The sequence below is a fragment of the Rhinolophus hipposideros genome (genome assembly GCF_964194185.1).
Source record: "Rhinolophus hipposideros genome assembly, chromosome: 12".
Classification (NCBI taxonomy): Eukaryota; Metazoa; Chordata; class Mammalia; order Chiroptera; family Rhinolophidae; genus Rhinolophus; species Rhinolophus hipposideros.
This window is the reverse complement of record NC_138058.1, coordinates 28,470,616-28,496,257: the sequence shown is the minus strand read 5'-3', so window position 1 is coordinate 28,496,257 and position 25,642 is coordinate 28,470,616. Positions and strand designations below refer to the sequence as shown.

The 25,642-nt window shown below is 41.5% G+C and overlaps 1 protein-coding gene across 2 annotated transcripts; it reads left to right on the top strand.

Moving 5' to 3' along the window:
* The first annotated feature begins 195 nt into the window (after positions 1-195).
* On the top strand, positions 196-25,642 carry PLEK (pleckstrin). Of its 2 annotated transcripts, XM_081068085.1 has the most exons (10): positions 196-304; positions 397-507; positions 10,112-10,267; positions 10,515-10,696; positions 12,318-12,409; positions 15,278-15,462; positions 16,799-16,903; positions 21,460-21,543; positions 22,415-22,484; positions 23,769-25,642. In XM_081068085.1, exons 2-10 carry the CDS (start codon positions 478-480, stop codon positions 23,903-23,905), a joined length of 1,041 nt encoding a protein of 346 aa, XP_080924211.1. In that variant the 5' UTR covers positions 196-304; positions 397-477; the 3' UTR covers positions 23,906-25,642. The 2 variants fall into 2 exon arrangements, with proteins under 2 accessions (XP_080924211.1, XP_080924210.1); XM_081068084.1 differs by lacking the exon at positions 397-507.

Below are 25,642 nucleotides of genomic sequence, written 5' to 3'. Positions count from 1 at the left end.
TAAATATTCAACGCAACTATACGTTTAATAAGTCTCCAACATTAGCAAATAATGGGTTTTTTCTCTCTGCAGTTCCTTATTCTCATCTTCCACCCCAGGGAGGGGAAGAGGGTGTGATCATGCGATTGCCAGCCCACGGGAAATTGTGAAAGGGACCTCACTATAGAAAAGCAGCCCACAACTGCCTCTGCTCTCAGAGGAGGCTGAGCTTCTGAGGGGACTTGCCTGAAAGTGGACCTGGCCGTGTGTTTGTCCATCTGACATGGAACCAAAGCGGATCAGGGAGGGCTACCTTGTGAAAAGGGTAAGTAGAAGTGCCACCTACAAGGGTGTCACTGGAGATAGCACTGGGGAGGATTGGAGTCCAGCTTTGCACTCTCTACCCCCTCATTTTAGGAATGTTTCATGCTGAACCGAATGTTTAAAGGGTGAACGTGGAGAACACTGCAGCATGTAGAATGTGCAGAGGAAGCCAGTATGGGTTTCACAGCATTCTGGTTTTTAAAGGTGAGCTAAACCAGCTCAGGTGGCGGCATAGCTGGATCACGTCGGACTGAGAACTCCAGGCTGCAGGGTCTGGAAGGTGGAGGCTTAAGCAAAATCCCGCAAGATTTACATCACCCTTTTCAAGAGTCTCACATACCTGTTGTGATAGAAGACCCAAACTCTCCTGCGGTAGAGGTTACTGGGAGAGACGATTCCTTTGTTATTTAAGTTCCACTCCCCCTCTTTTTCTTTAAGGGGAGAAAGAAGAAAATGATTAAAGATGAGTTGATACAATAATACCATAATTGTGGCTTGTTTCTTAGGCTTTCTTCTAAGAATGGGTGCATTTAAAAACTTTATCTTTTTTTACTGGGCTGAAATCTCTTCTTCACAAGTCTTAGTGAATTTATGTAATGTGCCATAAAGGTAGTAGGTAGACGCACCAATTTAAAGGTTGGAAAATAGGGACACAAGCGCACTCAGAAGTGCTTCGTCTCACGGTTGTGTCACCGGGAAATTGAATTTTGTTAGCGCTGTTGTTTTTTCTTATGCTGGTGGGTGTGTGCCATGTCACTATTAAACTCCCCAGGATGTTGAGTTCACACACAGCGTGTTATGAGCATCCTGTGGGCAACACCCATGTGTATAAGTACACTCACATTGACCCAAGTGAGCAAAGCATGTCAGAGATGAACTAAATGCAGTACATTCCTTCAGATGCCCAAGTTTTTAATTGAATGAATGCCTACTGTGACTCTGTGTTAGGCTGTTTGTTGGTGTAACATTTTATCCCAAATGTTCGATGTACAGGGAGATCAAACAGCATATATTGCTGCCTGATTCTGTCTTGATTTAAAGCTAGAAGGAACCTTAGATCATCTGGCCTCATTCCCTCATTAACAGAAGAGGAAATTGAGAGCCGGAAGCTCGGTGGCTGCCCAAGGTCACATGGCTGTGACAGAATTGGGAGCAGAAACCCACTCTCTTGAGTCCCAGCTTCCTGGCATGTGGCATTGAGCTCTGTCTGGTACACCAGGATTTTTTAAGAGTAAATTTAATCTAAGTTAAGGTTTGTAATGCACATATGGTAGTGAAAAGTACGAGGAGATGCTGGAGAATAAATGAGCCCTGAGCTGATATTCTCTCTAGTTGGCCATATTTTGAAACACCCTTTGAAAAGCACACACATATGTACACAGAGGTAGATTCTTTGCAATGGGCACCAATACTCTTTTTGAGAACCAATAATATTTATTGGTCGATTTCTTTCTTTCCTGATCACTTTGGCTAGTGTCCTGAGAAGAGCAGGTGAAGGGAAACATTTTCTGCAAAGGTCTTTTTTTCTTGTTTTTCTTTTTTAAGGTCTTTTTTCTTAAGCAATTTAAACATCTTGTAATAAAATTGCTGTTATTAAATTTGTGTATGCATATTTTACACTCTATAAATTATTTAAAATTTTAGAAGATTAAATCTCTAATAAGTGAGGCTGCCTCACTGGAAAAGAGTTAGGGTTGTCAAGGCTTAAATTAATAAAGAGTCTTTACTCAGAGTAATTCTTTCAGATAATGGCTTGTATAAGCCAATCTAGAAATTGTATCTAGAAAAAATCGTGAAATTTTATATTGATATTTCCACAATTTTCATTTTCCATAATTTTAATGTCTTCCATTTACGTAATTTTTGCATTTTTCTCTAGGAACTTTTGAGCACTCTTTGTTTTACTATATTAAGATTCCTTAATTTGTCATTTTAAAGAAATGCTTGGTTGGCTGCATATTCCCTTTGTTGGCTTCAGAACTACATCTGAAACCAGAATTTCCCAGTAAGGTGCTGAAATTCTTAACTTCTTTAGATGTTAAGTTTCTTTCAGATACTTCAGATATGTGGGTTAAAAACTATAAATGTCAGGAACCTAGTACATAGTAGGTGCTACATAAGTGACAATGATTATTAGTATCAGTGTTGATATACACTTCAACAGATAGGTGTCCTCTCCTAGATTTTCATGGGGATATGTACTGGTTCCTGGGTTGGTTGCCAAATTAGTAGTGAAGAAAAGACCAAGAAAATCTTTCTCTGACAAATCTGTGAGAATCCTTGACTATGGTTTTTGATGTTAAAGCATGACAGGCAATAATATATAAATCTCCCTCCATTTACCATTTTTTCTTACGCAGTTTCAAATACCTGGGTGGTAATAAATAATATCTTTCTCCTTATTGTTGTTTTATGAAGTAATTTTATTGGAGATAAAGACGTCTTGGGTGGAAAAAAAATGCAACATTAAAAAATTCTGGTCCGAGGATATTGTCACGTCAGAAATCTTGAGGTCAGGAGTCAATGGCATTGACTCTAAAATGTTTCTGCTTTTCTTCTGGGAAAGACAACTGTCCACATGTCATAATTAATGTTTCCTCCATTGCCCACTGTCTAAAACCTTTAAATAGAAAGGATGATTAAGAGAAGGAGGGAAAATACATGATTCTGTCATTTTGCAACTTTTTCATTCTAAATAAGACCCGGCTTTCTTTGCTCAGAGTCTTGCCACTTTTGATGTAAAAAAAGAACAGAATGTTTAGCATCTACCATGTAGCAACCAGAGGCTATATGAGCATGATCTTATTCAATTCTAACCTCCCTATGCTGTAGTATCCTTATCCCCAACTGACAGATGAGAAAATGGAAGCTCAGAATGACATGCCCACAGTCAAGCAACTGGGAAGAGAATGACCTGGGATTCAAACCCTGGCTTGTGGAACAGCAAAGCCCACTGTTTCGTTGATTCTACGCAGCATTCTGAAAGGCAGGCTTAGCCACACTGACAAAAGGGAGTCAGATGAACTTACCAAAGTCAGAAAGGGGCCTGGACACATTGTGTTCTGCGTAAGATTTGGTATTGTGACCTCAACTTCCTTTTCTCTCTGATTAGGGATTATTGCCAGCCAATAAACATAAACATCTTTTGGAGGTCCTTGGAAACATAGTACTGATTCGGATAGGATGATAATCATAGCTTCACAAAGAGAGAGGAAGAAGTTACACAATCAATAACCTGGACTCCACCAAGTCATGTCCCAAACCAACCTCATTCCTAGAGGTTTATGAAGCAAACTGTTTTTGACAGTTTGACAAGTCCAACAGGCACTTCATGCAGCAGGACCCAAAGAGTGGCTCAGAGATTCAGGTGTCCTGTAAGGCTGGGAGAAAGCACAGGGGCCAGGGTGCCCAAGCAGAAGTAGCTTGGGCAGAAAAGAAAAGGGCCTGCAGAGAGCTGTGGTAGAAGGAGGAGAGTCTGGGGTGAAAAAGTGAACAAGAGTCAGGGGTCTTGGCCCAGGACTTCTTTCACACGGCTACTTTGACTTCCGGCCACAATATCATGAAATAATCCCCAGCGATTTGCACCCATTGATTCACCATCGTCATAATAAGCTAACACCTGTGGTGCTTACCTCTCAGCAGGGATAGAGCCAAGCATGTACTGCATTAATGCACGTGGTACTTATAACAACCCTGCAAAGTGGGTACAACTGTTAGCCTTACTGGACAGATGAGGACACTAAGGTGCAGGGAGGCAAACAGACTCCCCTAGAGTCACGCAGCTGTTAAGTGGCAGAGCTGGACTGGAACCTAGCAGTGTGGCCCCGGTGTCACAGAGCCTAACCACGTTCCATGTGGCCCTCATGGGCTGGTCTTGCAGTGATTTTCTTTTTCAAAACACTGTTGTTGTGATGCGTGGTATCCAGAAGAACCTTATGCCAGAATAATTTTACAGAATTGCCCTACAAAGCTGTGTAATCTTAGCTGTTGATGTGGTAACTACATTTGATCACCTGCTGCATGCTAGCCTTGGTGTTAAGCCCTTTAAGGATATTATTTAATCTTTATAACAGTGGGAAGGAGATACAATATTATCTTCATTTTACAGGTGAGGAGACTAATGTTTGGAAAAATTAAGTAACTTGCCTACAGTCACACAACACAGATGAGGTAAAGCTGAGATTTGAACCTAAATTCCTCAGATGCCAGAAATCATGCTGTTAAAGATTCAGTGCCATTTCTCTATTGCTTACTTAGTATGTTTTTATTGTGAAATTATCCAACCTGAAAGTTTTTGTTAATGTAAAAAACCATACTACTGAGTAGATTTGTTTCCTTGCCTTCAAAGAATTTAAATAAGCACAGAATGACCATTTATCTGGGATGTTATACAAGGGATTTCATGGGTCAGGCTGGAAAACTAGAAGAAACGATTTATGATGCAGGGGAAGTAAGGACTTAATTTAATGCAGCACCCAGCTCAAAATACATGGCCCATGAGCGTGGGAGAATGGATGATACTAACTCATAGTTCTGCTTTAGTTAGATACGTGCTTTTGACCGTAATGTAATTTTCCTTTGAATTCCAGCTATACGTCAACATCCGGAAAGAGAAGTTTGAGGGAAAGGAGAAGTTAAAGGTGGTGTGGGTTGTAAACACTAAAAGTTGCTCCAACCCTCAGTAGTGAGTGTGGCTTCCTTCAGTGTAGCTGTACATACACAGGAAGGCATGACCTACTTTGTGCATTCATCACACTGAACTGGAGTTGCTGAATAGGGTCACTGTCTTCCCCACCCCATGAGACTCTGAACCATTTGAGAGCAGAGACTGTTTTATTCGTTTTTACACCCCAACACCCAGGCCAGTGTCTGAAGCATGGGAGCTGCACTATCATTCTTTACCGAATTAATATGTCTCCAAGAAAGAAACTTGCCTAAAATAGACTCATAGGAACCAAGGAATCAGGGGTCCATATTATAGCAATTTTTAATGCATTAAAAAAATTCCCAGCGGGGTATTCATGTTTAGATGATGATGTTAAATATGTGTGGGGACAAAGCCCCACAAAGCAGTTTCCAGGCTCGGCCTCACATACAAAGGTGCTGGCTCAGGTAGTAAATGGCCATCAACTGTCATCAGATGGCCATCAGCTGTGGCTAGTTGGCCGTCAGCTGTAACCCGTAAGCCATTGGCCACTAATATAACTGCTGTGGCTACGCTAGCAGAGAAGATCGGGGCTAGTAAGAAGGATGGGGGCTAGCAAGAGCGGATTGCAGAGAGGTGGATGCCGCCGGTGAGAATATAGTGATATGATTCCCCTACCTATGGCTCCGTGGGTGTTCCTTTTTGGCCTCACCATGTCCTGCGTTCTTATGTGGGGAGCGGGAGCTGAGACCATGCCTGCCGCCCTGCATGACAAATGGCACAACGAGCAGGGTCCCCTGCGTGACAATATGTTTTTAAGATTTATTTATTTTTGCCTAACTGGTGAAATCCAAGGGTTGGCAGGGAAATCTGGAAATTGAAACCTAAAGAATAGTAGGGTCCACAGGCTTTGAGGAATAAATATGTAGAATCTGAGAGTTGAAAGAAATGTTAAGTATTGAAATAAGTATTTAATTGAACTTCCCATCTATGGCCTGCTTTTTTTTCGCTATTCTGTTACTAAGTATGCTTGAATGCTTCTTGAGTCGGGGAGCTCACTAATTTAACTTTCTCTCTTAAGTTATGCAGCAAACTGTTTTTTTCTAAAACCTCCATAGATTGGGACTTCAATCTATGACAATATTTCACACCTTTGAGGACAGTCCTTATCTACTCTGCCTGTCTCTTTTTGGGCTAAAACCTAGCCAATTCCTTCAACTATTTCCCAAGAGAGATGCCATCTTATTTCTTTTGAACAGACTCTGGTTTATCAGCAGCTTTGAGGTTTCCTGAATTCAATGTCATTCTCCAAGTGCACCTGATAAGCACAGAATTACAGGGAATAGGTAGTACTGATTGAGTGCTTACTATATTGTAGATACTGCCCTAAGCAATTTACCTGGGTTACTTAATCTCTCAATAACCCTAAGAAATGGATGGTCATGCTATCCCCATTTGCCAGATGTTGACAATGAGGTATAAAAACCTGCTCAAGGTCACATTGCTAGGAAGTGACAGAGCTGGGATTTGAGCCTGGTCTGTCCAGTTCCAGGGCCCACGGTAACCTATTGGTTATGCGCCATTTAAAGTGAGAATATTACTTTCCTCACTTTAGATTTTACGCTTCTATTTATGTAGCCTACAATGACTTCAGTTTTTTTTTGACAGCCCACATCAAACTGCTGACTCATAGAGCTCCTTTTATCATGCCATTTCCCCAAATCTTCCCCAATCAATACATGTTATAAATCTTACAAAAAATCTTATTAAAGAAAAGGATTATATCTTATTTAATTTTAATATGCATTTCTTTGAATGCTGTCGAAGCAGTACATTTTTATGTTTATTGGGCCTGAGCATTTTTCTTTTGAAATGGCTGGTTTATATTGTTTGCCCACTTAAAAAATTGGCAGTGTTTGTATTTCTTATTGATTCTAAAGATTTTTTTAAAAAATATTAAGGATATTAACCTTTAATTATATAATAATAAATTACAAATTTCCACATATCTTTATTTGCAGGCTTTTTTTAAATGTACGGAAGTTCAAGTTTTTATATGGTCAAATATCTGGTCCTTTAAGATGTCTTCTTTTGCTGTCATGCAATGTCAGACTCTTATGCTAAATTGTACTAGTTCCCTGATGATGAACAATTATTCACTGGGAACCTTTAATAAATCTGACTCAGCATCTAAAACACACCTGTTGTGACAAATAATTGGATGAGTCTGCGTCTATATTGGGGAAAAAAGACAGATGCTCTACATATACACATACATATTATTAAAACCTTATATTTTAGGATTACATAAAATCATAATCATGTGGTTTTTGTGAGCTTATATATAGAGGTAGTTAGGTTGCCTGGAAAAATTGATTTAGATTCCAGAATTATGCAAGAACCAAAATAATGATGGCATCTAAGGGGACATAGAAAGAGCATAAAATTGGGAATCAGGAGGCCTGGATTCTAGTTCCAGTTCCACATGTGCTGGTCAGATGTACTTAGCCCTGGACATTCCATGATCACACTTCCAGGTTTGCTCTTGGGTAAGTACAAGGAGGGTTGGGGAGAGAAAGCGACAAATGTGGGGATCGCTGAGAGGAGGTGCTGTCAGATTACTGCAGTTAGAAACTGGCCGCTGCAGCAATGGCTGGGGAGAGAGAGATCACCCATAATTCCATCATCTTGCCTTAACTAACTACTACCAAATCTGGAAGAGTTTTCCATTTTATAAGTAGTCTGATTTCTTTTGTTTTACAGAGTATCAGTCTCCTCAATGCACATAAAGACCCTGAATCCCAAATGACATATACTCCTCTAAGTGAGGTGACAGCTCCCTAAGGCTACATTTGAATTAGGAAAGCACAAATGCCTTTTGAACAGTGGGTTCTGGAGTAGCTTTACTTTAATTGTCTAAGGAAGGAAAGCAGTGCTGGCTGACCTCTCCCAGTTTATCCCAATTCCAAGGTCAAAAACCCCGAGTGATTGTGGCAGTTATTAATCTTTGATAGGCCTGAGGTAGAATATAAAATTTTAGATTCGAAAGGCATTTTAGCCATCATTTGTAATTTTCAGTTATTTTAATTTTTTATTAAATAGACTTGTCTCTATATTTCCCTAAAAGTATATTCCAAACTATAATACGTAGTAGTGTCATGTGTTGTTCGTTTATTTATTGATTTTTCCCAATTATTTTGAAAAATTTCAAACCCACAGAGAAATGGGAAAACAGTATGACTATCTGTAAACTCTTTATTTAGACTAACCAACTGTGAACGACTGGCCATACTTGCTTTATCGCGCCCTATCTCTATATTTCTATATAAATAAACATATATTTTTATGCTGAGATATTTGAGAATAACTTTCAGACATCATGCTACCTCACTCCTAAATACTTCAACGTATATCTTCTAAGAATTAGGACATTCTCCAGTTTTCCCATTTCACGTACCATTTTGCACTCTTGCCGGTGTGGGTGTTCCTGCTACCATCCTTGCCCAGTCTTGCGCTTCTCAATCTTTTTAAATTATAGATATTCTAATGGGTGTGCAGAGGTATCTCACTGGTTTTAATCTGCATTTTTATGATAAATAATGATGTTGATCCCTTTCTCCTTGGCTTTCTAGATAACCTTTTTAATGAAACGTCTCTTCTAGTCTTTTGCCCATTTAAAAAATAGATTGTTTGTATTTTTTTATTTATTTGCAGGGGCTCTTTCTGTTCTGGACATAAGTTCCTCTCAGATAGATGTAGAACAGAAAGGTATTTAATTGAAACTATTTCATGTGTTGGCATAATGTCTGACCTTGCCCATTTTTAAAAAACGGGGAAATAACTTAGTGGTAGTATGGATAGTTATTCTGCCTGTGCAGAAAAGAGATAGTGTGTTTTAATTTAAAAAAAAAATATTCGTTTTTAGTAACTAAATTAAAGGAAACACTTGGACAAGCAAGATGATAGTCCCACAAGCATTTATCTTTGCATAAATAGACTTCCTTTTGGGTAACTGGACTTCTATATATAGGCTGTTTCGTATTTTAAGATAAGCAGCAGAATTTGCTGGGAACCGGATGATAATTCTATTTTGCAGTAGTCATGACAGGGTAATCTCATGGTCCAATGATAAGAGGCAAAGAACCCTGTTTTCTTCCTTTTTCCAAAGCCCTGCCAAAATCTAGACAAGAAAGAGAGACTTCCTTGATGTAGCCAGAATGGTTAATTTATTGCTATAGGGGCAGTTGACATTAACCCCAACTGAAAACGTTTTCAGTAAATGTTTTCCTAAAAGCTATATTGACATGGAGAGCAACCCTGACATAATAGACCACTTTGCAAAGGATTTTTGTACAACTCAGTCTGGCACACAAGGCTGTTGAGTTTCTTCTTGACATTTACTTTCAGATAAAAATATGATTAGACCACAGAACGAAAGTTACTACAGCTAGCACGCCACCATCTATGTATAGCCTCCACGCCTATGGTAAACATACTTACTGTGTTTCTCCGAAAATAAGCCCCATTTAAGCCCCCCAAATAAGCCCCATTTAAGATGGTCAGCCAGACGGATGCATTTAGTACATTATGATGATATTCCAGAACAAGATGACATGACTGTATTTGAATAAATAAGACATCCCCTGAAAATAAGCCCTAATGGAGGAAAAATTAATATAAGACCCCGTCTTATTTTTGGGGAAACATGGTAGCTACTGGATCATGAGACTTTGCTGATGAGTCCAGCCTCAGGTATCAGCTACCATTCAGTCTGAGGGGGCACCTGAGATGGAATCTATTTGCCATCCCTGAGTTGAACTGAATATAATCAACAGGTTCGGGAGCAGAAAATAAGCCCCAAAAAGCCAGCCTGAAATACACAAGGAGAGTTGAGATTCATACTATATTCCCTTGGTAGTGGCCCGTGAGAGGCTTATGGGCTGATTCTAGATGTGTGTACAGTTTATCTTATAAGTCATTTACGTTCCAGAAGAATAGCTGTCCCCTTCTCCCCTGAAAGCTGCTTTGCTAGCACCCTAGTCACACAAACATGGGTCACCTGCATCCACAATGGTCAGCACTAGCCTTTTTACCAAGTCCTACTCCATCTATAGAACAGTTTTAGAAAATATTGTTACACGGCTCTTTTTGTTGTCATTACAGGGAAGTGTGTTCAACACCTGGAAACCCATGTGGGTTGTATTGTTAGAAGATGGAATTGAGTTCTATAAGAAGAAAAGTGACAACAGCCCCAAAGGAATGATTCCCCTGAAAGGAAGTGCTCTGACTAGCCCTTGTCAGGACTTCGGCAAAAGGATGGTGAGTTGATATGACGAGCCGCAACGAATGCCTTGTCAGGCACTGACCTGTGAGCCTGTGCAAGGCCCACAGGGTAAATGGTCCCCCTGGGCCGTCCCTCTCACCAGCACCCACACTCCACCATGGGCATTTGGGTCTCTCTTGGCCAAGCACTTCCAGAACAGGGTGGGATCAACTGCTGTGCTTTGTAAAGGGCCTGAGCCCCTTGAAAGGAATTATTCCTAACGGGATGTGTTTCGATTTTTAGTTTGTGTTTAAGATCACTACGACCAAACAGCAGGACCACTTCTTCCAGGCAGCCTTCCTAGAAGAGAGAGACTGCTGGATTCGGGACATCAAGAAGGCTATTAAATGCATTGAAGGAGGCCAGAAGTTTGCTAGAAAATCCACCAGGAGGTCCATTCGACTGCCAGAAACCGTTGACTTAGGGTGATTTTTCTGTGTTTGCTTCCTTCCACCCCTTTCTCTTTCCTTCACCCTTTGATGAAATGTCACATCAGACCCTACTCCAAGATTTGCTTTGGTCACCTGAAGGCGATAATCGCTCTTCCAGGTTGATGCCGGCACTTGGAGTGCTAAGACGTTTACCTGAATCTGAAGGAGTGATCCTGGTTTCCCCAAAGCCTAGCAGCTGAGGAGAGAGATCTAATAGAGTATACATTCTCTCATTTTGGGAATCCTTGGCAGAGAGAGAAAGAGAGCCAGAGAGATAATGAGAGAGATAGAGAAAACTTATTGTACTTAGGAAGCAGCCATAATAAGCTAGTCTTGAAAGAAAGCTTCAGGATCCCTAGGGAGGGAGGAAAAGGCAGGGGCTATGCAACCAAGTATGTGAAGTTTCAAGTTCAAAGCACACAATCACGCAATCAGCATGGACCAGCCAAGGTGAATACCCATCCTGGGTGGAAGCCATTTATGCCCTGACCTGGTTTACCGTCCTCTGACATTGGCTGGTTTGGAATTGCAGGTGATGGTTGTTGTCTAAAGGTTGTTAAAGGGTCACAGCTAAATTCTGCCCCTGAGAGGGGTTGAGAATAGGGTTCCTTCTTTCCTGCACTTTTCACACCTCCTATCACATGAGCCCTTTTCTCTGGGAGTCTCTGCTTCCTGATGGTTTTGTTTTTATGTTGAGCATACCCTGAAACAGGAACCCTGCCAGGAAGAAGTCCACGTTGGCTGCTTTAAAATGCCCAACAAAGATTCTGTTTATATAATAGTGGGCAGGGGGCTTCTAAGGGGGACTGAAAAAACCCCTTCCATAAGCCTAACATAGGACTTGGCATGTCACAGGAGTTTGAGAAAGTTTGTGCATTGAGTTTGGTAAAAGCTTTTCTCACCAGGGAAGCTTTTTGGTAAAGACCCCAGAGGAAGCACCTGGTCTAGCTACAGATGCTGGCTGGGGTTGTTAAGTGACCACATTTCTGGTCATGAGAGCTGAGTGGCAATGATGCTTGTGCTGCTTGGAGCCACAGGATACACAAAAATGGCTTTCTGTTTGGTTGTTTACAATTTCTCAGATCAGGTTAGCTTCAGTGTATTACTTCAAGGACAAAAAAATGAGACTCCCTCACTATTTCGTCTTGTCTCTTATACTTCTTAGAATAAGAGATAAGTTTACCCACAATGTTCACTTTCTTGGAGGCAAATGCCTACACCAGATGGTCTCTTGAAGGACACTTAAATAACTGGGACATGAGGATTGAGGAAAATTAAAGATCTAGAATGCGTATGGAAAGTTGGCCCTGAGAACCTTTAATATTTGCCACCTAACTGGGGGCAACTCAGGTACTAGGAGTTAAATCAACAAAGAACTTAATGAATTTAAGAAATAATAATGACCTTCCTAGTATGTCTTTTTGCATGCTATGCAGGCCACCGAGTCACGCAAATAACTGTGCCCTTTAACTACTTAAGATCTAGTGGAGATTAGGTGCAGGGGCCACCTGGGGAGAGGGAACATTGTGCTCATGGCCTGCCTTCCCAAGGTAGACTCGCCGAGAGGACTTTCCATTCTGAAATGACTCATCTGTCTTTTTCCATCTCTGTGCAGTGCTTTGTATCTGTCCATGAAAGACACCGAAAAAGGAATAAAAGAACTAAACCTAGAGAAGGACAAGAAGATTTTTAACCACTGCTTCACAGGTAAAAGATCCTGCAAGTCTGAAAGGGGGCAGCTGGGGAAGGCGATCCAGAGTTCTGGCTCAGCCTTATGTGTGGGGTGGGGGGGTGTTGGCGGGTGGGCGGAGTCATAGAATTGCAGGCTACTGAGCATGAGAATTGAACGTCCCCAGCATGGAAACAGAAAGAATAGAACTTTGTTGTCCAAGATATAGTTTTGGAAATTCTAATCAAAGGGTCATTCTCCCCCCCCCCAATAAATAGCCTTATGTTAAAATAGACACAGGGTTGAATAAAATGATAAACAGGAATCACAATATACAACGTAAAATTTAAGTGACAATAGTGATGTCTGAGGCTGCACAATGTCAGACATTAAGTGTTCTGAGTTTAGGGAGATGATGTAATTGTTATAAACATATGTTTCAGAGCCAGACTGCCTTGGTTCAAATCCTGGTTCTGCAGCATGTTAGCTGTAAAACCTCAGACCAATAACTTAGCCTCTCTGTGCTTCACTTTCCTTGCTTATAAAATGGGGATAGTCATAGCACATGTACTTTATAGGCTTGCTGTAATGTGCTTAGAATAGTGCCTGGAACACATGAAAACTACGTACTACGTATATGATGCCAGCTCTCAATGTGGTGTACAGTTAAGAGGTCACAAATTTGCACAGTCAGTTCTGTGAGTTCAGAAGAGCTTAGGGGGTCATTGGGATGAACAGAAGGTGGTGCCTGAGTTTGACCGTGAAAGATAGTGAGAGTCTCATTAAGTATTTGTGGAAAGGAATTCTGACGAGTAGGCTGAACAGAGGATGGGGAGGACAAGGTTGTGGGACATTCATGCAGGAAAAGAAAAGGACCAGCCTAGTAGGGCTGGTGGTTCATTAGGGGGCAAAATGGGATGTATAGTTTGGGACTAGGTTTGTCTAATGCCACGCATAGCTTACTTGCGGTGACAGGAGTGGTCAAGGGAGGAAAACTCTGAGAAGGGACAACAGATGTCGAATCCAGTCAATAGATAATGCATGAAAATAGTGGGAGAGGTAGTGACCTGGGGTAACAGGGTAGAATCCCCTGGGAATTCAGCATCAGGGCATTAAGGCACTAGCCCATGAACATCAGAAAAGACGGGGCTAAGATTTGGGATCAAGATACTAGCCCTGGGCAGTGGTAAGGAAAACTGGCAAGAGCAAGGCAGGGCCCTAACTCTAGCAGGATGAGGTCACCAAGACAGAGCCTTGGACAAAAGGAACAAGGCAGGGGGTGGGGATGGGATGCTTGATGGAGATCTGGGCACAAGGACCAAGCCAGACTTACTTCCTGTGTAAGGTGTTACTGAGTCCCAGAGTACTGGGCTGGAACTTCTGAAGTCCTTCCCATTGAAGGTCAGGGTGGATTCTAGAAATTCAGGTGGGGTCAAGCCTTCATGTAAGAGTCAGGTGGTCTAGAGCAGAGCCTGGAACCCAGGTACTGCTGACATGTGGTGGAGGACCTTGAATATCGGGAGACTAGACTTCAGCATGCTTAGCTGAATAAGGATGGAATATGGGGTTACAACCCTTAACTGAAAGCCCATTGCAGGTGTAATTCAGGCCTAAGGTCACCTAAACTCTCTGAGCCTTAATTTTCTCATTCTTAAAATGCGATCTGCAGTTACTGCCTTATCTCTTTTATGGGATCTCTGTGAAGATTAAAAGCAGAAGTGCAGTATTAATTAGTTTATCCTTCTAGAGAAAGGGAAATGGGCAAAAACTTTTCATCTGTGAAATTCATGGGCGGCTCACTAAACATCTGTTCTCACTCCTGTTTCAAGGATGGCATATCCTACCACTCTCTTGGATGACCTGGAACTTGCTGCCTGTTATGTTGGCTCCCTGGTTGGTTATATTTGTAAAGAATATATTGTTTTTAATACAAAGCTTTGTTGTAGCCTGCTAACAATCCAATTGATGGGTCAGTTTTATTTTATTCTCTTTGCAATCCTCTCTTGAGGCAGAAAGTTGATTAAATGACTTCTCAAGGTCCCTGCTAGACACTGCAAAAAACGTGTGACATTCATTGCAAGTGTTATCATCACATTTTAATTTAGGACATACACAACAAACCATGTTATTTCCTGATTAAAAACTTGCAAAGTTCCCTCACTGCCAAATTTCCTGATGTGCTACCAAAGCTCTAATTCTGTGCTAATTTCCCTGCTAATTCTGTGCCCTCCTTTTGCCTCACTCTTGTCTCCTTTTGCCTTCTTGCCACCAAATCCTCCCCCTGCCCTCCAAGTGGGCTGCTTCAGGCATGTGTGTGTCTTCTCACACTGCTGCCCCCTCAGCTTGTACTGGTTCCTCTCAGCCTCTGCCTCATGTGCTTGGCAAACATCTACTCATTTTCAGAGCCTGGGCCCAGTGTCACTTCCTCCATAAAGCTTTTCCTGACAGTGCTCTCACAGCTCCCTCCCCTGTTTCCACATATTCCTGCCAATTTGACCCAGTAGCTCCACTGTATTGGCCCACAGCACAGCAGTTCTTACAACCATTACTTATCACCCATCTCTCCTTTTTAGATTCCCCGAGTGAGTCTCTCCAATACCCACTGCAGTACTTAGCACTTACCAATGTTTGTTAATAGAATAAATGAGTGGGTTAGTAAAAACTGTTTTCTTTGACGCATGCATTCATTGCTCCTTAAAGAATATGGAAATTTTTCCCCCCTAAACCTTTATTTTGTTCTTTTGTTTCCAGGTGCCTATCTCATTGATTTTATTTTTTTTTCTTGGAATAACAGGGAAGATGTGACAAGTCAGACCCATGGGTGCTCTGGAGCTCTCCAGACGGGACTGTCCGTGGTTTGTTCTTTCATTAGGAGAATTAACCTTTCCTCTGGTGGTCCCATCCAGGAAACTGTGTCATCGACTGGCTGATTTCCAATCAGTCTGTTCGGAATCGCCAGGAGGGTCTCGTGATTGCCTCGTCACTGCTCAATGAAGGGTACCTGCAGCCTGCCGGAGATCTGTCCAAGAGCGCAGTGGATGGAACTGCGGACAATCCTTTCCTGGACAACCCTGATGCCTTCTACTACTTTGTAAGTGAGAAAAGCTACCTGTCTACTCTGCCCGTAATAAGGACTGCCCTGGGCAGCTTCTAGGGGTTGATTTCAGTTCATGTGCACAAATGGTAAACAAAGACCCAGCCTTACAGAGTTCTTAGCTATTCCTGCCTTGACAGCTCTCCCCCTCCTCAGTGTCTACCACATTCAAGCAAATCAGTTTAAAGGAAACTATTGTTTACTTTAGTACAAAGTAAACTATAAAGCTATAGTTTTCTTTAAGTGGACTCTTAAAATTTTACTATGTCTATTCTTATTCTAAGCAATAATTCATTTATAACAAACTAGTAGGTTCTAGTACATGCTGGGCACTCTCCTACACAAAAAAGATACAGCAGTTAAAAAACAAACAAAAAAACCCCCACCATATGCAGAAATTGCAGCCTTCATAGAGCTTTCTTTCTAGAGGGAGATCCATAAAAATCACAATAAGCACGTTGTATTTTTTCAAATATACATTAAAAATGTTTAATACAAAATGTTTTCATCCACATCCCCTGCCTGAGTCATCTTGTATACCTATCCCCTTATGTTTGCCACAGATTGGAAAACACTATATTACATAATATGGACCTAATCTTGGGCCATGTGAGAAATCCTGCAACTGTGGATTTCTAGGGGGATTTTGACAGTTTTATTTCTGTTTGGGGTCACAGCACAAAAGTTAGGAAGCTACTTAAGAGAACCAGCCTTTTTACACAAATGATATGACTGTCCCTGAGTTTCATATCACTTTGGGGGAAGTTCTGCTGTCAGTATTTTTTTTTTTTAGATTTCTAATTTGGTTGCTTATAACCATTTAACTGTGGGATTCCAAAAATACCCATCACAGTGGCTCCTCTTCCTCTGCAGGATTCATTACTTGCTTATAGTTGAACAAGTCCCCGTTCCCTCTTGGTCTTCTCAAGGTGGAGGGCGATGAATGGCAGATATCACAATGGAGATCATGTTGTGACGTGTCTTATATATTAGCCAACTCTACTTTCAAGGACGTGGTTATCAGGTCCCAAGAGAAGGAAGGCTTTAAAGGAAGAAATATGCTTAGCTCGACTTGGAATATATTTTGGGGCACCCAAGAAAATGAAAGGACATTGACAAGATCACATGAGAGGAAACAAGAGAAGAAGAGTGTCTAGAAACAAAATAAAGGGGGAGGAGAAATGAGCTTACCAAGGATAGCCTTTAAAGTTCAGGTTAGGATATGAACCACGAGGAGAGGAGAAGTAGGCAGAGGGCTGAGCAAGATGGAGATAGTATAAGAAGCAATACACCTAAGACTGGTAAAGTAAACGTGCTGTTTCTTTGGTTATAGCCAGACAGTGGGTTCTTCTGTGAAGAGAATTCCAGTGATGATGATGTCATTCTGAAAGAAGAATTCAGAGGGGTCATTATCAAGCAGGGATGTTTACTGAAGCAGGTGAGTGGACACCACTATTCCCGTTTAACCTTTTTCCCTCACCAGGTCCTTTTTATTTCTAAATCACCAAATGGTGATTTCATTTGGCTAATAATCAACTAGCAAATGTAACCCACAGAGTGAAAGATGGACAAATAGCTAATAGATGATCAAAGTGGCATTATGTCAGGAGGACTGAGGCAGGCAGGGTAGAAGATAGACTTTGAAAAAAGTAAACTTCTCTTTTATCAATATCATGAGAAAAATAGATGTTTCAAGAACAGTATTGACCTTTAAATTAGCTGGAGGAAATCAACTGGTAAGAAATACTATGCAAAAGGCAGAGATGTTTCATAATAAAAATCCTTCCATTTGCCTATCCCTCCTCCCTACAAAGTAACTGGAAAACAGGAATAGCCCACATCCAAAAAAGGAACATTATATACCGTTGAGAACAAGGAAGTGCCATTCCAGATTGTGGATAGTACATGATGAGACCAAATCCACGGCATGCCTGAGGCCAACTCTGCAGAAGCAGAAGCAAACAAAGGTCAAATCTAGTTGGAGGGTATGGACTCAGTCCTGGGAGGAAGTCATGTGCAATTACCAGGTATCCATAGGTACAAGCAACTGTCAGTCTGGGAGGCAAGGGCTAGAGTGAGCTGAAAAGTTGTAGTTAGTTACCAGGTGCCAAGGCATGAGATGCCAACAGGTAAGAAAATACGGGGGCTGGAACTGAGTGAGGAAACTAGAGTCAGCACCTGGTAGAGGAGGAAGCAGCAGGAAGATATGGGAATATTCAGGGTGAAGCAAACTGATACCAGCACATGGTGTCACAGAAACCAAAGCTGCTTTATGAGGCCAAGGATTTGCCTTTTTGTTTGTGCTGTGAGCTGTCTTAAAGGAACTGCTCAGTATGTAACAGAGAGAGCCTGGTCACTGTAAGGAGATTTTCATGCTCTGTCTATAGGCCACTTGGGACTGAGAGATTTAACTTACTTCACGAACTTTCAAGGTGAAAAAGAGAGAACCAACATTAAGCATATATTTACATTTAAAAAACGAATTTGGGCTACTTGAGATTAGGTATAGGTATGGATTTTGAGTTTCACTAGGAGAAGTGGGCATTAGTGTGGAAAATTTACCTTAACATCAGGTTTTGAGAGAATAAGGTCCTAAGAATTAATATAGTAAGGATTTAGAAAGAATTCACAGACTATTCTAATAACTTTTATGGCAGGGTGACCACTGATTCGATTAAAGGAAAAGCATAGGAGCAGGGCCAGCCTTATATAGGCCAGGCTCTGGCAGTTGCCCACGGGCAGAGTTTGCACATTGCTGGCTTCCTCGTTAGTTCTGCCAAGCCTTCCTATGTTCCTGCCTCTTTGATTGCAGATGCTGGAAGGTAGCTGTTAAGAGTAGCTTGGGAAGGAATTTCGTTTTCTTATGTTGTTGATTCCTTCTATAATTATATACTGTTATCAGCCATTTATAACTTTTCTTACATTAGTTGATCTGACAAGCCCTAGTCTAGAGTAGAGCCCTGAGAAAATTGAACATGAAGTTTGAAACGGGGAGAAAATCTGGACTGGCATGGAGTCATGTCTGGGCAAAGCACTCCATTGGAGACCCTGGCTGTTCAAAAATTAGCTGAGGGTAATTGGTACCTGGATGTGTTGAAGATAACGGGGACTGGAAGTAGGCTTGCTTCTGTGTTTTCCTATGCCTTCCTTTACTTGACCTTTGATAGTTACAATTTAGTCTGAGCTAGCCCAGTTGGTGTACATTGTAATTCTCCAGGGATCTGTTAAAATTGCACTCCAGGACAATGATAGCAGAGTCATTGAATGTTATAGCTCCCCAAGCAATTTTGATGTGAGACCAAGGTTGAGAACCAAGGTTGAGAATCAGCTTTCTTGAAAGCTGATTAGTCCTATGATCAAGATACCACTGTTTAAACAGTCACAGAATTCAAAGGAAATGGAAATGTATGTGCATTCAGAAATTTTGTTCTTTTAGAATATTCTTTCCTTTCACTTTTTTAGGGAAAAGATGAGGGAGAAAACAAAAACCTCTTTTATTCAGCCCCCTTTAATTAAACCAATCTTTTATCTTAGTGCTTTATAACCCTGGTTCATATCAGAGTCATCTGAGGGAATTTTTTAAAATGCCCTCTTTAAATGCCACAAAACTAAACCACCCTGTGTCTACTGCTGAGATTGAGCCACAGTTAACCTGTGTAGGAAGCTTATCGTGGAAAAAGACACCTGTGTTCCACACCCTACAGGTGGGAAGTAGCTGTGTCCAACTGGAGATTGGTCCCCACCCCTCCCCCTTTCTTCTCCGCACTTCTCTCATCCCAGAGGAAATAATTCTACTTGGGGGACATAGCAAGTTTGAAGATAAATGGTACTTGATTATATTCAATATAATCCTTTTTTATATAATCTTTTTTTAAATATAATTCATTCTATTATGACAATGAATGAAGTATTTGGTTTTTCAACTACATATAGAGTCTTTGATGGACAATGTGTTATATGTGTATTTCTCATATCTGCTGCAGAGTTTAGCATTCTTCTTGGTCTATAATAGGCAATAAACATATGTGTAGTGAATTAAATCAAATATAAGTAGATGACTTTGACAGACCAGCAACAATTCTTGGAAACCCCAGGCATGCATTCATTCCTTAAGATCCCTCAGGAAATACTCATTAAACGTAGGATGGCCAGATACCCCTTACTAACATCAAACTCTTCAGTGCATCACATTGTGATGCCAATTAGGGCTTAAAGGGAATGTGGTGGTTGGCCAGTGTTGGCTGATTTCACATCCTCCTGTTACCTTCCTCTTCCATTGATTCATGAGAACTTGGTATTCACCCAGTGATTGCATGCCATGCCATGTGTGTTTGCAGGTCAGGAGGAAATGGGTGTGGGGCAGAAACTTTAGTATCTACATTTTATGGGCAGCATTAAGAGGCAAATAGCAGAAATTCATAAAAAGAATTTTAGAAGTTGATGCTTTGCAAAAGCCATTCTGGATGTGATATTGCAGGTAGAAATATTCTCTGTTCTTACATATGATTATCCATGGATCCTGGCTCCATCCCTCAGGCAAGTAAAAGGCTCTTTGGTGATGAACTTGATCAAATGCTCAGCCAAATAACTTAGACCTATTCTTGAAAGCTCTCCTTAAACTCCTCTGACCTGGCATTATGAAGGAAGCACTGTTTGCTGAAATGATGAGTGTTTCATTGCTTTTCTATACAAGTACAATGACAAATATTGGAAAAGTCATATACATGCTTGTCAATATGTGGTGCTTTAGAAATAACAGTATTCTTCATTTTGGCAAGATAGAAAGCATACATCTTTTAATCTAATATTTTTTGGCTTCTGGAGTTACTTAATTCATTTGAATTTTCTGTGGGAAATCATCAAATCAAGTTTACCATGACAATAAAAAAAAGTGCTATAAGGTAATTGAAATAACTGGGCAATTCAGGGCAATTATGAGCAGATACGAAGCAGCTTCCATGTGCCAGGCACAGTTCTGGGCATTGGAGGACCAAAGACAATCGAGACACCAATCCTGCCCTCAAAACCCACAGTCTAGACAGTGTCAGTATTTAATTGTCTTGGAAAAGGCCAAGTCCTATTCTTTTTCATTGCGCCTGGCACAGTAACGATTCCTTCCCATTTCCTTTGCTGCTATCTGGTGGTAGTCCCTGATAATTTTATGTCTGGATTGTTGAAATCATTTCCTAATGACCTCCTTTTTTGCCTTACCATCTTCGCCCTGAGTAACCTAGCCAGCTGGTTTCTGCTGGTATGTTGTCACCACATTCATCTTCCCTAAAATGTGATTGTATTCTTTCCACTTCCAACTCAAAAACCATCAGTGACAACCCCACCTTTTATTTCTACTAAAGTCTCTTCTACTTTTCTGACGTTGCCTCTGCTGTTCCTCATGAACTGGTTTCATTCATCAGTGTCTGAATATGCCTTGTGCATTCTCACTGTGGCTTTTTTGTTGTCAGTGGTCTTCTCACTGACCTCTTCCTCAGTCATCTAACTCCTGTGTGTCCCACGTGGATAAGGGTAGGTCTTTATAAAGCTTTCTTTATAACATCTGAAAACACCTAAATCCACAATTGTTTCATTCCTTTGAAACCCATTATTTATACCAATTATTTAATATGGACATTTGCTGTTGTGTATTTCCACACAGGTTATAAACTCCTAGAAGAGTAGGGCCATGACTTAAATCTCTGTGTAGCCTCCACATTACCTAACATAATACATTGTACACAGTACTGTCTTCTATATCAAGCTGGAAGTCAATCATAGAAATAATTTAATGTATAATTTAATAACATCCAAATTGTTCATTGGCCCTAGTGCTATCTCCCTGACAAAGAGCTAGGTTAGGGCCTGGTTCTCCTGAAGTTAGTAGTTCATCTTTTTTTCTTTCTTTTTTCAATTCAGTAAAAACTTATTATGTAGGTACTATGTGTACTGCGAGATGCTAAGCACTCATCATTCCTTTTCTTATGTTGATCCTGGATATAGGGGCATAGGAGGAAAAACTGGAAAGTGAGGAAGTTCATTCTGAGAGAAGACCCTGCATATCTGCACTACTATGACCCTGCTGGGGTAAGATCCTGTGGTTGATAAATCCATTCCACCAAACGCCTCGACTGCATCTGTTTGTGGGGCTTCCTGTTCTCCTTTCTGCTCTGTTGATGTCCTCTTTTCCTGTTCATCCTCCCATTTCTTTTTATCCCACCTGCCTCTACCTTTTCCTACATCTTCTTATGACAGAGATTTGAGATCTTAGGCTGTGAGGCCAGCATAACCTCAGAGATGGAAGAAAATATCACTATATTGTCATTTATTTAGTCAACTCAACATCATTTTTGTTTGTTTGCCCAGTCCGATATTTTCAGAGGAACTCAGCCAGTTCAACACATTGCTCTTGGTTTAATAGGCAAAAAAGTGATCATTTCTCTTCTAAGACAACTTGGATGAAAACACTTGTTTAAGTCTAGCCACATGGGCTTTTGAGTATTCACAGGAGGGCTTTCTCCGCAATAAAATGAGCCAACTCTAAAGTGTAAAGACAGCTCCATCTGGGTTGGGTCCTCAGCCTCTGCTTCCAGTGCAGAGCTGTTTGATTCTCTCCCATGAGGGTTATACTACTCTGTCAGTGGCATTGGGCCAAAGAGCTCTGGAAACATGCAGCTCTTCTCTTGCGGGACATGGTGATTCAGATTCTCCATGTCTCCTGCCACTTTCCTCCAGATCTGAGGTTTGGATTGACTTGTGTCTCTTCATTCTGCCTCCCCGGGTAAGGTGGGGTGGGGGAGGATCTGAAAGGGGCTTCCTTTACTCCCCTTCTGCTCTTACCTATTTGGGGGCCCTGATCTATACCAGAGTGAGTCTGTGTTGCTTTTGCACCAACAGGATCAGATATAGGCATACATTGTGTTTTGGAATCATAACTAAGAACTCCTCTCTTCTCTAGGGGGAAGATCCTCTGGGAGCGGTTCGCTTGCGAGGCTGTGTGGTGACTTCAGTGGAGAGCAACTCAGACGGTAAGAATGAATTATTGTTTGAGAGAGGTGTGTCTGCTCAGGCTCCCTTCCCATACTTGAGCATCCCAAGTCCACAGCAATCACTCGCTCAATTAACCAGGCATAAGCACAAAGGAATTTCTGTCTCAAAACCTGAGAGACCAATTGCTGATCTCTTCCCACTGCTGTCCTGGCTCTCTGGGCCTTGGGGAGTTGGAGTGGTTTTATGGATGCCTTGCGTAAATCTTTGAGAAATGCTGAGAAAAGCCATTCATATCAGAACTGGATTAATTGGAGACACTTGTGACCTCCTCACGACTGTAATTGAGCCATAACATTCCTTAACAGGAGGCTTTTGCAGACCAGGAAATCTACAACAAAAGGAACATTTGTGCACTGAGGTGGTGTGATGCACCTGGGTTATACTTAGGTCTGTGTTAGTTGGTTAGCAGCGTGGCCTTGGGGGAATCACCTAACTAGTCTGGGTCTTAGCTCCTCCACTGAGAATGAGGAGGTTGCACCAGATTTTCCCTGGGTCCCAGATCACAGGTCTATGATTTGGCACATGGAATAACCACACTGGTGTAGACTGACTTCGTAGGTGTGGGGAAGAGTGGTATCACTGTGGAGATGTAGTTCAGACACCCATGGCCTGGTTTCGCCTTGTCCTTTTGGGTTTATGATGTTATCGAGACTGACAGGCAAACATTACAGCTGCAGAAGTCTAGATATTCACTCCCCCAGGCCTTCTCACTCCCCTCGCCCCACAGAATTATGCTTTAGTCTTGGGGTAGGGAACATGTTGATTTTTGATTTGAGATGAATGTTTTAATGCTTGTCATAGTATTGGCCACTCTATTGTATTTCAATCTTTCAGCAGAGACTCTAACTTAGCCCTTGATAAAAACAAGGCTGTAATGATGGTACTGGCGGTGGGTCTGGTTATCTATCATCTGTATCTATCTATCTATCTATCTATCCATTTAAAAAATATATTAAGGTCAGCCCTTGGTTTATATTATGAGCAGAGGAAAGATACTTCGTAGACACGATTAGAGGTTACTCATTAAACATTATTGGTACGCAAAAGTGAGAAGTTTAGTTTGCATGTAAATTATGAAATAAAATGTTTCTCCTTGAGGGTTTCACTTATTTCTTAAACACACACACACAGTGATGGTAAGTTTGAAAACCACATAATTTTCTTAGACATTCAAAAACTAGGGATTTCATTCCTTGCTGAAGGAGGGTGAACTAGGTGGCCTTTCTGGTGCCCACGTGCACTGTCACTCTCTTTCTCACCAGGCAGGAAGAGTGAAGAAGAGAACCTCTTTGAGATCATCACGGCTGATGAAGTGCATTATTTCTTGCAAGCGGCCACCCCCAAGGAGCGCACCGAGTGGATCAAAGCCATCCAGGTGGCCTCCCGGACTGGGAAGTGAGGACACACCTAAAGCCCCTCATCACCCTCCTGAGGGAACCCCACGGATAAGCTCGGTCCAGGATCTGTTCACTTCTGATTACAGAGCAACAAGAAAGGGCCCAGGGGTGGGAAATTTTTGTCTGCGGGGATTCTGAATATGACTAACCACATGCCACATGGTGTTCGCCTGCACCAACCACACGGCTCACTAAAGCCTCTGCCACTCTCCGTGTCCCCAAAGCAGGTATAACAAGCTGTGTGGCCTGGGTACACTGCTTAATCTCTCCAGGCCTCAGATTCCTTCCTCTTCTGGAAAATGAAGAAGTGAGATCCCTGAGGTCCTCTCTAGCTTAAACCCAAAGCCCTGTGTTTCTAACGCCCATGGAAATGAAAGTGTCTACAGTCATCCAACTGGTGTCTTTTCTTGGCTAAATCTTGGCCTTCAGAAACGGAGGCAGCACTTCCCGTAAAATTGTCCCATTCTGTCCTAAGAGGACTAGGCGTAAACCTCTTTCGTTCTCTTTCACTGCCTTGTCTTTCCCTTGGCTACGAGATCATGTATCAAAATGATCAGAAAGGAGACCTCTCTTCTTCCTTCCTCACTCTATCCAGAAACTTCCTGAGAGCCAGAGCTGCAGTGGTGACTTTTGGGTGGAAGCCTTCTTTTACTTACTATAGCCTGGAAAGTAATGTCTTCTGAGAAAAGACTTGAGGAAGCAAGGAGTAGCCAAAGAAGGATCTTTTCCATGCCTTGAAGGCACCTAAGGCAGGCATTTTCCGCTCCCACTTGAGGCTGATCTGAGAAGGGTTTATCTTTGTCCTTTTCTGAAGCAGTTCTCGCTATCATTTATTATAATTAGGACAAAGAACTCCAAATCTTTGAGATCGTTTCATTTGAGTGTTTGCAGAAAAAAGTGGCCATATGGGTTTCCTTAATAGATTGTCTCCGTGAGTGAGAGGCCTGGGAGCCTGCCTGGCTAACGTGTCTCCTCCGTCCCAGCTCCAGAAGGTGCAGGGCCTGCATCCAAGGCAGGCAGATTGGATGATAGGTTTATACAAAGAGCCCTGAGAGGACTTAAGTTTAGACAGAGCTAGAGGAGGAGGCCATCAGCATTGTTCAGTACCTCCAATTCTCCACATAATGATACAGCGCTTGTGCCTGAGCTTTAAGCATAAACTGTGGCAGCTCCTGCTTGACCTCCAAGGAGCCTCATGAAACCATTACCAACCAGAATAATATGAGTAATATTCAGACTGGGTACCTGTTTATAGCTTTTGACTGTGTCCACTAACTAGTGATTCCAATCCAAAAGATTAGAGAAAGAAACCAGCTGTGTGTATGAAGGTATATTTTCAAATTTTAGATTTTTAATTTGAAGGCCCAAGTGAGGAAAGGAGAGTAGAAAATTCTTCCTGATTTTATCAGCTCTCCTCTTTCCCTCCCTCGTTTCCACATGATATCCATGAGGCTGTTCTTACTCCTAGATTGTTTTATCAATTGTCTACAGGTAAAAGATTACCTTTTCTCTGATTCTTTAGTAAACTGTCTTCTTAGAACATGCACCGTCGTTTTTCTACAATTCAGTGTTAAAAGTATTTATTAATATGGAGTACACTTTATGTTTTGAAATAAACATGACCATGTGTATTTTCTTATTGGTGTGATAACTCTGATGTTTTGTCTCCCATTGATTCTCCTTTTATACAACCCACTTTCATTTATGGAGGATAATACAATTTTCAATCTCTCAAGTCA